At 45.9% G+C, this 13,050-nt stretch overlaps 1 protein-coding gene across 1 annotated transcript; it reads right to left on the bottom strand.

The window, feature by feature from the left end:
* Positions 1–905: 905 nt before the first annotated feature.
* Positions 906–8,317, bottom strand: cyp26c1 (cytochrome P450, family 26, subfamily C, polypeptide 1). Its single transcript, XM_020606651.1, has 7 exons — positions 8,267–8,317; positions 7,158–7,498; positions 6,010–6,234; positions 5,080–5,355; positions 4,770–4,928; positions 4,243–4,641; positions 906–2,913 (listed from the first exon to the last, which is right to left on the bottom strand). The coding sequence occupies exons 2-7, from the start codon at positions 7,362–7,364 to the stop codon at positions 2,569–2,571; spliced, it is 1,611 nt and encodes a 536-aa protein (XP_020462307.1). The 5' UTR covers positions 7,365–7,498; positions 8,267–8,317; the 3' UTR covers positions 906–2,568.
* Positions 8,318–13,050: the final 4,733 nt, after the last annotated feature.

The raw sequence follows: 13,050 nt of genomic DNA, 5'->3' as shown, positions 1-13,050 counted from the left end.
CGGTCAGGTAGAGGGTGAACATGCCTGGTGACCTCAGTGGCGACTTCAGCAGTGACCTCACTGTCCATTTTGTCTGTAATGAAATATCAATGGGGACTGTTACTGGTTTAAACCCTGATACTCCCAGCATTTGGATTTGCTGTCTCTGATTAACGCCTCTTCGGCTTCTTCTCCATAGTGGTGGTTCTGGTATCAAAGGTAAAGGAGATATCGGTTCGATGGTTGCGTCCTCTGCTTATTTAGCTGCGGTGTGAGGTGAACAGGTGAGGTGGTGAGCATGCAGCCCTCAGGGGCTCCAGTGCTCTGGGTCAAGGCGGCGGGTTGAGATGTCACTGACCTTGACCCTGTGTTGCCTGTTCTACAGGAACGTGCAGATCCACTGACAGATGCAGGGGACAGCGTTCACGTCTTGTAGTTTGTTAAAAGGTTAACAGAGTTTTTGAAGTGAAAAGCAGAGCTGAGTCCATGAAGGGGATGTGAGCGACGTGTTGGGTGACTCCAGATGTGAGGTGATGGCCTACATCAGAAAAGCAGTGGTTCAAACAACATGTTGTGAGACCATGTCACTGTTTCATAGCTATTCCAAACATCCAGAGCCGAAGGCAAGCTAAAATTATAGAGATACGGTGCGGTTTTAAATATGAGGACAGCAGTGCAGTCTCTCCTGGAAGGAATTCCATGACAGCACATAAAGAGCACAAGAGACATTCAGACTTACCTTCTCACCTCTGCACAGCTGGTTAATCTCAGTGCAAAGCAGCTGTGAACACAATGGGAAAATACAAACACCATGTCAGCAGCTTGTGTTTCTCTATGAACTGTTTAAAATATGCACACAGAATACATTACCCAAATGATATGATGTGTTCTTAACATACTGTACAACCCCAGAAATGTTAGCAGGTTTTTTAATTAGGAAAAACACTGAAGACATGACAAATGCAGGAAACTCCAGCTTTTGTTTTAGCGTCTTCTAACTTACTCTTTACATCAGCTGTACAGTAGCTACATCCGATACACTCAGGGAATGCATAAACATCACAGATATATACAGACTCCTTAATGCAGAGAAAGTGCAATCTCCTTCTACGAAGCCATCTGAACAGATTCCACAGGCTTCAACACAAATACACAAACAGACCTAGAACTACACCAGTAATAACATTAATCTGTTTACTCTCAGCATATGCTGCTCTGATCCTCTTATCTTATAGGAGTGAGACGAGAGTTTATGGACAGGTTAGTGTCTCTGTTCATAATTACAGCAGATATTGTTACAGTTGGCATAAAAGTACAGAAATGATACATCTGCTTCTTAACAGCTTATTCATAATGCTACTTCATTTCATACATAATAGCAATGTTAGAGGTGTATAGCACATTCATATAGAACAAGAATACTTTGAATGTATTTTGACCTCAGTGTTTGGGTGGGTCCTGGTTGTGGGGTGTGTGTCAAAATCAAGTACTGGTCCATCAGTATGAGTTTTTGTGGTGGAGAGACTGAGATGTCCAGTCTCTCCTCACTCCAGCATGGGTGTCACTGCATTTCCTTTTGTGGATCTACAGGCAGGCACCGTGTGGCAGTCCAGAGAGGCAAAGCCAGGCCGAGAGCTGGAAACCCAAACCACTGAAGAACCCACAAGCGCAGGACTGGTTTAAGTCTCCAACCCAGGTCTGTAGATCATATGACTGGAGGTGAGTTCCCTGCATCTCTGCCTCTGGACTGGGAAGATTTTTATAAGCTGCCGTTTTCCAGAAGGCTGTCTGTGAGTGTTCAAATTTTTCCACATGCAAGTGAAGTGAAGTGAAATGGATGCTCGTGACTTCCTCCAACAGCAGCGTGAACATGCAGAGCAATGCATATGTCCTTACACACTGATATAAAACCTGCTGAGACACAGGTACAAGAATAAAAGCACCAAAGCTGAGTGGATTTTATCAAGTGTATCAACTAAATGGTTTGAATGTTTTAGGTAAGTAAACTGCACCTGAGGTCTGTGCACTAGGCACTTACTGTATGCAGGTCAGAGGTCAGACATGAGCTCATTCACTGATCCATGCTCAGACTATAGAAAGGCAGCCCAGTACCATGTAGCTGAATGTGAGTAGGTTGATTCTCCCTAATCCACTGACACTAAGATCTGATTTGAAACTTGTTGAAGTTTACATTCAGTCCATTCAGCAGAGCAAACCCAGATCTTCAGCTTGAAAATGAGCTGCAGACTTGGCTTTTCTCACGATGTATACTCGATTCATTACTAACTTTAAAATGCATGTAAAGGAGTGAGCACTAGTTAAACAACAAGGTCAGCATACAAGATGGTTAGAAATGGACTTGGCTACAAGAGAAAGTGGTTTTAGGTTCGGACCAGAACACTGAAGAGGCGACGTGCTCCGGATTAACGATGTAAACCATGTCTTCATGTCTATGGAAATGAGAGGGGGACTGAACTGCACCATCAGGACCAGCACAGTGCTTGTATCTAGAGTTTTTCCAGAAGCTGACTGAGGGTTAATCTGCCTCCTTGGTAAGTTTTCTTTATGTCTGTCAGTCTGTATTTGTATCTAAAAGGGGTGTCTGTAGGTGAAATGCACATGCAGCCCGTTGACCGGATGCACTATCGGCACTGTCTGCATCTTGGGAAAGTTCTCTGTGGCCAGAGTCCATTTGCAGGTCCCAATCAGCTCCACAGCGAGAGTCTTCAGGATGATCTGTGCCAGTTCTTTCCCCACACAACTGCGCACGCCGCCACCAAACGGCACGTAGCTGAACCGAGCTGAGTGGCTCTCATCCCGCTCCGGGCCAAAGCGGTCCGGGTCAAACAGCTCTGGACTCTTGAAGACTGCTGCAGTCTCATGGGTGTCCCGGATGCTGTACATTACACTCCAGCCTTTGGGGATCTGGTAGCCCTGTGAAATGAGGGTGGAAATCAATACATATAAAGAGACAAAGGGCACCAACAAATAGTCTGGTACAATTATCTGTGTATTCAACCTCTTTAGGATTCCATAACCTTTTCTCATCTCTGGGACATAAATGAATAAGACAGGAAATAATGAAATTATAAAAATGTGTGCAATTCAGGATTTAGAAATTCTAGGAACATTCAAAAGAGCAGGAGTGACGTGAAAATCTGGTTTAAGTGATATGTTGCTGCGCAAGTTCGATCGTTTTATTACTTGGCTTTCAACTTTGCTCCCTCTCATGAATCCAGATGTTTTTATCCCAGTGGTTTCTGCAGAGCTGGGATTTCCTTGTTGAGGTTTTAGGAAGATTCACTTCAATGAACATGCATAATGACATTTTCAGTTCTGCAGTCCCTTCTCAGCCATACGGGCTTGCTCCCTAAGGGAGAGGTGGAGCCATGTGCACTACAATAGTATTCTGGGAATTCCTTGTCAGTCTCTAAACTTCAGTTGTCTTTTCAGAGTAAACACGGCAAGCTGGGGGCACACGGGGGGCAGGGAAGGGGCGTTGAAGGACACGGGATGAGGCCATGTCAGGGCGGTTTTTCCCTAAAGGGCCACCCAGCCCTATGTGAAAGTCTTTGTCCATCAAAGCGCAATGAGGCATGCAACACAATTCAGGGGCCTAAATAGAATTTAATTAACTATAGATTTACTTGGCTTCTAGCATGAGTTAACTGAAGATCTCACCAATCTGTGAAGCTGAGAATGAACCAGCTTTAAACTCAAACTCCTTAATTCATAATCATCAGGCTGCGGACAGCAAAATGTGAACCACCTCCGGGCAGTAGAGGTTTTCCTGCAGCTCTCCTATTAAATGACTGACTGGTAGGACTGGGCAAAGTGGGGAAAGAATACATTATCCTGTTCTATTTTATATTACCAACATCATGTGTCTTCTGTCAGGATTTGGTTTCAGGGGATTCACATCATCTACGTCCACTTCAGTTTGTGCACTTTGTCATTTCCTACAATGCCTTCTGACATCCCCAGGAAGAGGAGTTGGGACTTGTTGCATTTGGCTGTGGGGGGTTTTATCTTTTTTTTCAGGAAAAAAGCTGTTCTGTACAGTATTTAAAAGAGCAAATGCCTTGAATTATTACCTGTTGGTGTGAGTTCTGTTGTACCTGTTCCCTGATGCCAAATGGCTCTAGAGGGTAGCTGGTGGAAATGTACTGGGTCCTCTGCTCATTTATCCCAGGAAAAAGACAACCCATCCAACTCGGGGGCCTACATATGAGAAGTATGCTCCTACCTGTGACTTGAACTTACATCTAATTCGAATGTCTGCAGGGCTGTCCGGTAGCCACCGGAGACCGGCGGCAGGAAACGGAGCACCTCTTTGATCACACGGTCGATGTAGCAGAGCTGGGTCAGCTTGTCCAGGCTCAGGTACGGTACATGAGACTGGGACCGTGGAAACCCATCCTCGTCGGTGGGGTTGTGACACCCTCCATTCAACAGGCAGGTAGTCTCTGTGTCCTCCTCCTTCTCCATGGGGACACCAGATGGGCTGAGACTGCTGTGGGATTTGTAGCCGATGCCCTCTGCCTCCAGCTCCACTCTGGCCCTTTCCACCACCGCCGGATGGCAAAGAAGCTGCAGAACCAGTGATGTGGAAGCGCTGGCAGTGGTGGAGTGAGCGGCGAAGATCAGCTCTACTGCTGTTTCCTGCAAAAAGGGAAGTGGCAGATGGGTGGACTGATGGGATTGATCTGCTGATTTGAATCAGTTTAACTGAAATGTTCATAAAAAGATTAAGTGAAGCCTTGCATGGCTGTGTCTGAATACTCCAGTACCTTGAGCTCCTGGATGCTGAGCTGCTGGCCGTGCTCCTTGGCACTGGACAGAATGTAGTCAAAGGCATCGTGATAGCCCTCCTCCACCTGCTGCCGCTCCAGCTTTTCCTCAATTAATTTCTCCATGCTGGCGTGCAAGGCTTTTCTAGCTTTTATTCCCTGGACAGAGTAAAGGCATTTATTAAATAAAATGCCGCCATGAACACAGAATAATTAAGCAGAATGAAGTGTCTAAACACAAATAAACTTGAGTTTCAGCAGGTTCACTCTGATTTCCATCCTACTGTACATCATACTCATGGTTTCTCACCTTGCGAAGTCCACTGAGTGGAATATCTATGGGGAGCGAGAAGAGGTTGTTCATCAGCTGCTCGAAGGCCTGAGCCAGGTGAAGTAAACGCTCCTCGTCCAGCTGCAGACCCAGCAGGACCCTGATGGCAATGCGAAACGTTAGGGACTTGGTAGCACTGTAAACGTCGATGGCGCCTGGCTCCGAGCACCACTTGGCAATTTCAGACTTGACAACGTCCTGCAGCCGGGGAAGGTAGCACTCCAGAGCCCCCCGGCTAAACACTTTAGCCAGGATCTTGAAAGAATTAAGGACACAAAGAAAGAGGATCATAAAATGTTACCAAGTACACAACAGCCAACATCTTTCAGTAAATACTTACTATACAAGAGGATGGGGTGGGTTAAGGTTAAAGACAGGATAGAGGTGAAGGACTGACGTAGAAAATATAGGAGATAAAACAGGACAGGCTGTAGAGGACGGGACACTGAATGTAAGTGCTGGATAGTTTTGGATTAGATGGGAGATATTACTGGGTTTGGGTCTTCCCACTCCAAGCATTGGGGAAAAAATCTTTTCATAATAACTAGTCTCCTTATTTAGCTATACTTTAAAGTTTGTAGTTCTTTATTTCTAGTTCTAAGTCAGGTTTGTTTGGTGAATGGCTAAGTATCACAGTACCTATATCGCTGGTATTGGGACCAAACAGCCCACAGTTGCTTCATTTATCTAGGTTTTTTAAGCACAAATTTAAAATATGCGCAAAAAAACTGGCTAATTTCAAAAAATGAAGGTGAACTAAAATAAATGAGGCACAGAACTAAGTCCTCCCTGCGTGGAAAGCAGAAACAAACATTTACAGAAACCCTGTCGGCGCCTCCGTCTTGCTTTACCTACTGACCGACGCTGACAACTGAACCCTGGTCGTATCATCACTGTGTGACTTCTTACTTTTCTTTTCTTCTTGTGCAGGTCTCCGATGGAGTTGACCAGGGTGTTGGGCCCCAGGATGATGCGTGTGCTCTGGGGCCACTGGGTGCACACCAGGCTGTGCTCCCCCAGCAGAATCTTGCGGATGTTTTCAGCTCCTGTCACCCGGATGACGGGCTTCCCAAGGAGGTGGGTCTTAAACACGTTGCCATGACGTTCTCGGCGTGAGATGTGAAAGTTGGAACCCTAGGGTGTGAAGAAGAAATCTGGGTTACAGGTTTGTCTTGGTGACGAACGTTGAAACGTCCACACATCCACCACCTGTTTTCGTCCAGTGTGTTTCTGTGCTGGTTATGACTGGATTTCGTAAAAGGCTGGAAACTGTCACAGTTCGTTCGTTCATTCCTTCTAGTATCTGCATCCCGTCCTGGTGCTGCCGAACCTCCGCCCTTCTCCCCACACCCACTGCTTAACTGTCCCCTATTCCATCATTAGCCTCCTGCTGTGTGTATATTGCGCCCTCGTGCTGTTTGTTCTTCCTGCCTGGACCTTGCGCACACACAGTAGATATAGATGTAATGTTGTCTACGTAGTTTTGGCCGCTTGATGTACAAATGCATTTAGAAAGATACTACCCAGCTGAACCTTTATGTATCGAGGGGGTGAATTAGAAAGTAGGTGAAAAATCAGAGACAAGAGAAAACAGAACTCCGGCCACACACATCACTTCAGCTGTAACGAGGCGCACTGACTGACGCGCAGTGTGGAGCAGGGGGAACGTTGGAGAGATGAGAAAGTGCATTCAGCATAGAACAACTGAACAGAAAAGGTATGTTTCTACTCCATAAGAAGGAATTACGCACTGAACATCAGGTCCGCACACGTCGCATTAACAGAACTCAGCCTGCACAATCCACGGACGGTTTCAGAGTTTTCCGCGCCCTTCCAAATACACGATCAGTAATTTGATTATCAAAACATCCTGCAGTCTTCTGGTCCCACTTTATAGCGATGAAATGAGGCATTATGGAGGAGAAACCCCGTTAGACATCAGCTTTATAAAGTATTACACACACACTTAAACAGTCCGGCTTTGTTAACACTTGTAAAAAATAAAGTTAAGTTAAATATCTACAGCAGCTCGGACGTGTCACCTTTTCCTCTCTCACCTGGAACAACCAGTGGAAAGTCTCTCCGACCAGCGGCCACCCCATGGAGCCCTTCGGCAGCGGCAGGCTGCTCTCTTTGTCCCGGGTCAGACTCCAGCGGAGGCTCCACAGCTGTCGGGTCAGCGCCAGCAGCAAGATCGCGGACAGTACCGAGGTGAGCGCCGCGGCCAGGGCAGACAGCACCCCAAACTGTGCTAAAGCGATCATTTCCTCCGAGCCGGTCCGCTTCCCAGCATCAACCTGTTTCCGTGCGTAAAGGCGCTTCTGTCCTGTGTGAAACTTTGTCCGGCGTCGGTGCGTAAACCTTCTGCGTCGTCTTTTTCTTTTTTTCCCCTTGCAAACTGTCAAAATAAAAAGTAAAGGCGTGTTAGTTCAGTGTGGGTGCGTTTACCCTGCGCTGCACCAGAAACAAAAAGCGACTGAACTCTTTCTGGACTCATCTCTGGAGACAGCCAATGGAGCCGTTATAAGCTGCTATTACAGTTGGACTCACAGTTATCGCCCAGGTTGGGCCGCGGCCTGAAAGCAGTGATGATGCACTGGCGTTGATATTTGGTCACTTCTGGAATGGTTGTATTGTGTTATTTCCTCCTTTCCCCTATTCTCGTCCCCAATCGTCATGTTTGTAGTTCTTGATTAAAACAAGCACAGGCCAAAAGAGAGAGACGCACCTCCAAACCAAACTAGTCGTCAGACCGACATGGATGCGCCTGCACAGACTCATATTTGACTCTGGATGAACTACGTGCTTCTCTGATTGTGAAGAAAGTCCCCTTCATATCGCTGCTCCTTAAAAAGGAGCACTAGCTGTCAACTATTCCAAATAGTTTTACAAATTTTCATGCGCCTGTAGTTCAGGGGACACCGCCAAGCCCCGGGAGGTCCGAGGTTTACAATATCTAGAAACGGCAGGTTTTTTAAAAAACACAGCAGAAACTGTGATGTAAATACAGTGAGTCGATTAACAGGCGTCTAAAGTAACGTGAGATGTGAAGAAGCGACTTGGAAATGAACAATAGAAACGCGAAAAGTTCTATTAATTATTCTCCATTTCCTGAGTGTGCTATGATAAGTTGACATTTCTCTCCTCAAAGAAACCGAGCACTCACCTCAAACCAGCCTCGCTGGAGCGGTGACAGAAATCAGTTTAGTGTTTTTCTTTCTCGACTGCTCCGCCGAACCGGTGACTGTTCCTCCACAATGAGCGGGCTGCGGGGGTTTTATAGAAAAGGCTGCACCTTCACAGGATGACGTTAGTCTGAGTATGTTAAAGAGACTCTCAGGTAGCCAATCAGCTGTGTCATTCAAAATCTGGCGCAGGTTTGAGAGCGAGTTCAGTATTTTGGGATGGAGCTTAGCCGGTGGCTCAGTTCACCGCGGTCTGCAGCGTGGACCAAACTACGGGAGGTTCCGGCAGTAGGGCCCCCCTCGGTCCCGGGTGCCACAAGAAGCCATGCAGCTGCAGCAGCAGCGCACAGAGACTTCAGAAATTCACTTTTACTTTTTATTTACTTTACAGGTTTAATTATTCTGCACTTATTATAGCCAGCATTGTTATACAAGTGCAGAATAATTTAACGAAACCTTTTTATGAAATGTCAGATTGAAAGAGAAGAGCAGAAGGCGCAGGTTTGTTGTCTTGGTCAGGTTGTGTACTATTGGCGACACGAAGCGTGTTGGAAATGGTTCAAAAGAATGAGCAACTGACATGACAAAAGTAAAAATCACATTATGTACAAACAGTGTAAAATAGTTCTGGCCATTTGTTTAAAAGTAATTTCTTTTGAAACGTCATTTTCAGGGTTTTACGCGCGGTGGCTTGTGTTCTGTTGTAACTTTCACCTTGAATAGGCCTCATTCAGATGAGAAGCACAGACTTCTGCCGAGAGGCCTCGATTTAAACTGACTGTCTATGAGAACATTATTTTACTTTCTGACTAAAAATTCAAATCCAGGTGCAATTTGGCGACAGTGACGTGGTGAAGACGATTAGATGCGTCATTTCAGAAACATAGGACCACGGTTGTGATTGAGGTGCTGGTGCTGAGTTCTGGGTTTAATAAATTGTTCATCCGCTCACAAATAAAACTGTTGATCGGTTTGCAGGTTGATTGTGACTGTGAGCATCCGAAGGTGTCAGGGCTCCGACCGAGCACACTGATGGAAACACGGTCACGCCGGTGGGTTTCACTCCTTCAGTCGGCAGGATCTTTCTGGGTGGAGACAAACTGGAGTCGTCATGAAAAACGCCTGAAATCCCGTCAAAGATTTTGTGATGGCATTTTAGGAATCGATCACATTTGGCCTGAGCTTTTCTACGAAGCGCTGGAGGTGTCAGAGGTCCAACATCAGCCCGCTGCATTTCAGACGTGGGAGCACTGTGAAATAAATAAACAGCTAAAATCATTAAATTACAGGACGTTTGGTTTCTTTACGTTTGAACTTAAATTAATACACACTTCACATTAAAATGAATCATAGAAACGTTCTCTCACATCAGCTGTTACTCCTTTGAAGAAGAGACTCGATTCGTTTGGAAACAAAATGTGAATGGTTTTAATTATTATTATTATTATTATTGCCACCTGAAGTTAATTGCCCGTTTTAACAATGCCATTATTTGAATGCATAGATAATATTTTGTTGTTCATTTAATTTCCTGTAATTTAGCTCAGTCTAAAACAGTAGAATATCAATAATAATAATAACTGTGTGTAGAAAACAGGATCCAAACGAATCACAGCCTTTGTCTTCAACACATCCTGACATGAACATCTGATGTTCCTGCCTTTTGGGTCGGATCAGAGGAACCAACAAGAACTATCCAAAGGAAATGAACAATAACTGATCCAACTAATCACTGGGGGAAAGCAGCAGAGTAAATGATGCAGGTTTGATTCAAATCACTTCGATTCACTGATGCTGCTAAAACCAGCAGCTCTACTTCGTTCACCCTCTCACCTTAACTCTCCTCCTCCCACCTGCCTTCCCCATCCCCCTGTCCTGGTGTGGTCAGACTCGCCCTCCTCCATTCTCCGGGCTGCCAGGATCCCCTCTTCACCCTCCTTCCTCCTCTGTCCCTTCCTCCTTCATGCTTGTGTGCAGGTGCTGCTGCCTGTCATTAGCAACAGCAGTGTGAAAATTTGCGGACAGGAAGAGCAGAATGTCTGCAGGTTTAATTAAAACTGAGCTAAAATAAATAGAAAACAAGTTTGTAAATCAACCTAAAATCAACATTGTGCTTTGGAAAACTGTCTGCAGTAAAGTCGGGTCTTCACTGTTGGTAGTTTAAGGGGTTAAAAAAGGACAGGAGTCTACTGTGTTACTGCTACTGCAGGAGCTGCACTGAATCCTAGTTCCATCCTCTGAACACACACTTGCTGAGGTGCATTTCCTGTCCTGTTGTCCCATCACACCATGCAGCTCTGCTCCAGACACCTAAAGGGCTATTCCACTAATCCTAATCCTGTGCTTTTAAAAGCTTCTGTAATGGAGATCTTCTTCCTGGTGCCCCAGGCCGCTCCGTCTACAGCCGTTGATTCTCCAGATCACATCTCTGGTTTCGACCTCACACCCACTGGAGACGGTCCTGAACCAAAATAAATTATCAGTTTACTTCCAAACAGAAACATCTGGGAATTGAAACAGTCCCTCTCACTGAGAAACCACTGAAATGAACGGACGTTTGTGGTGCAGACATTCACTGATCAAGATAAGACAAGTTATTCTAAATATAGTGCAAATTATTTTGTGAAATGTTACTGTTTTTGGAATGTTGGAGTGTGTGTGTGTGTGTGTGTGTGTGTGTGCACTGCAGCCTGAAGCGCTGATGGGTTAAGCCCGGCTGAATCCAACTGTCCACTCTCCAGATCTGAGAACAGACGTTTGTCACAGTGACAACTAATGTACCACAGTTTCATTTCTGAAGACATCTGTTCCAGTTTTTAAATTTTCTTTTGATATAGTAAAATTTCATGCACAAACTGTGTGTTTGAACATTTAAGATGTGGTTTTAGGGTTGATGGTAGAATTAGTTCTATGGACTAGAGGAGCTAATGAAGGTCCAAGTGTCCTAAGAACCTGTTTGCTCTGGCTGGGTCATGTCCCATGTCACTCTTCTCCAGTCGGGTCCTGTTGTTCATTGTAACGGGGAGACAGAGAGAGAGTAGGCTGCAGCACAGACTGAGGGAGGCGAGTTGGAGCACGCTGCTGGACACACACACACACACACACACACACACACACACACACACACAGACATGCAGCTAAAGGCACATTTGAAAAAACTGCATTTCTTAAATTTGCTTTTTGATCACAGCAGATCTTTGTCTAAACTGGTTTGGACTCATACAACAAGGACGGAGCCACTGAAAACGAACTCCTCAAACCAGCGTTGTGTGACTAAATGAAATCCAAATGACACTGGACCTGGTGTGCATGTCGTCTTTATCCTCGTTCATCTCCTCTCTGCACCTTGTGACCTCTGGCCTTTAACCTCCCAAATCCTGACTGCTCATAGGCCTCTGTTAGCGGTCCAGGACTTCACTGTTTCTTCTTCTCTTCACACAATGGCACTTTTAGCTCAGTAAGTCAAATCATATCACGAGCAGCCCCCTTCTTGCTCCTCACACGGCCAGCCGTCCTCCAGATGAGCTGCACTTTCTTCACAGCAGGATTCAGGTGTATGAGGACATTGAGCATCTTATCACGCTGCAGATCAGCCTGTATGTGTGTGTGTGTGTGTGTGTGTGTGCGCGCGCGCAGAGAGTAGAAAGTGCTGTAATGTAAACACTGGATGAACTGTGGCTGAGTGTCAGCCTGAGGCAGCGCTGCACTGACAGTCTGAAGGCTCCGCTTTGATCTGAGTTGTGTGTGTGTGTGTGTGTCAGAGAGTGAGAGGCCGACATGGTTTGTTTGAGTGCGTGTGCAGATGTGTGTGAGATTTTGTAATTTTGCAGTGTGTGTGAGTGCTGAGCGACTGCGTGGATGCTCTTTGTGTGCATCTAGAGCAGCTGCACACCTCTGTGGTCCGTGGCGTGTCCTCAGGTCTGACGCCGACAGGTTGTGAGACAGGTGTTAAACTCTGGTGCTACCTGAGGCTGAGACGCCGACTCACACGCTCACCTTTACATCTCCCTGCTGATGTGTTGCATGTATCTTCACTGTCTTTGCTGTCGGTCTCCTTTGTTGGTTTTTCTGGTCGTTTTCTAAGTTTAACATTTATTCAAGAATTTGTAAAGAACAAATTTTAAAAATTATGGTAATGCATCGAGGCCTGGCAACCTGCCCAGGTGTACTCCACCTCTGGCCCAGTGTCAGCTGAAGTGGCTCCAGCCTCCCAGTTGTCAGATGCCACTGAGTCAGCATTAAACATCCTTACATTGAAAACCTGCTGCTGACCTTTGGTAAATGAGGGCGTAGAGCGCGTTTGGAGGGCCAGCGCTGACGTCACACGGCTTTGGGTCTGACTGGCTATTAACCTCTGATGCCGCACACCTGGGAGACGTCAGGAGAGCAACACTGCAGATGTTGAAACGTGGCAGTGAGGGTGAATTGTTTGTTTTAAACTTTGTACCAACATATGAGCTTTGTTTCCCGTTTTACAGTCAAACCAGAACTGTCCATGAACAGAGGAACAGCCTGTTCAGAGCCAGGACAGGCCTTCCAGACAGAGGTCGTCACACATCGTGGCTGACACAGGGTCCAAACGGCTGCAGGTAAATCCAAGCTGCACACTCAGGGGACAAACAGGAACATCCTCACAGCACAGAGAGAATCAGGACGAGTTGGTTTTGATGGAGATTTTGGAGATTTTCTTTTTTGGCCTGAAATTGATGAGGAGGAGACTCAGTCAGTAGAAATTAAGAATCAGCATGAACTGACAGAGGTGCAC

Source organism: Monopterus albus, unplaced genomic scaffold (genome assembly GCF_001952655.1).
Source record: "Monopterus albus unplaced genomic scaffold, M_albus_1.0 scaffold80.1, whole genome shotgun sequence".
NCBI classification, from domain to species: Eukaryota; Metazoa; Chordata; class Actinopteri; order Synbranchiformes; family Synbranchidae; genus Monopterus; species Monopterus albus.
This window is presented reverse-complemented; position numbering and strand designations above follow the sequence as displayed.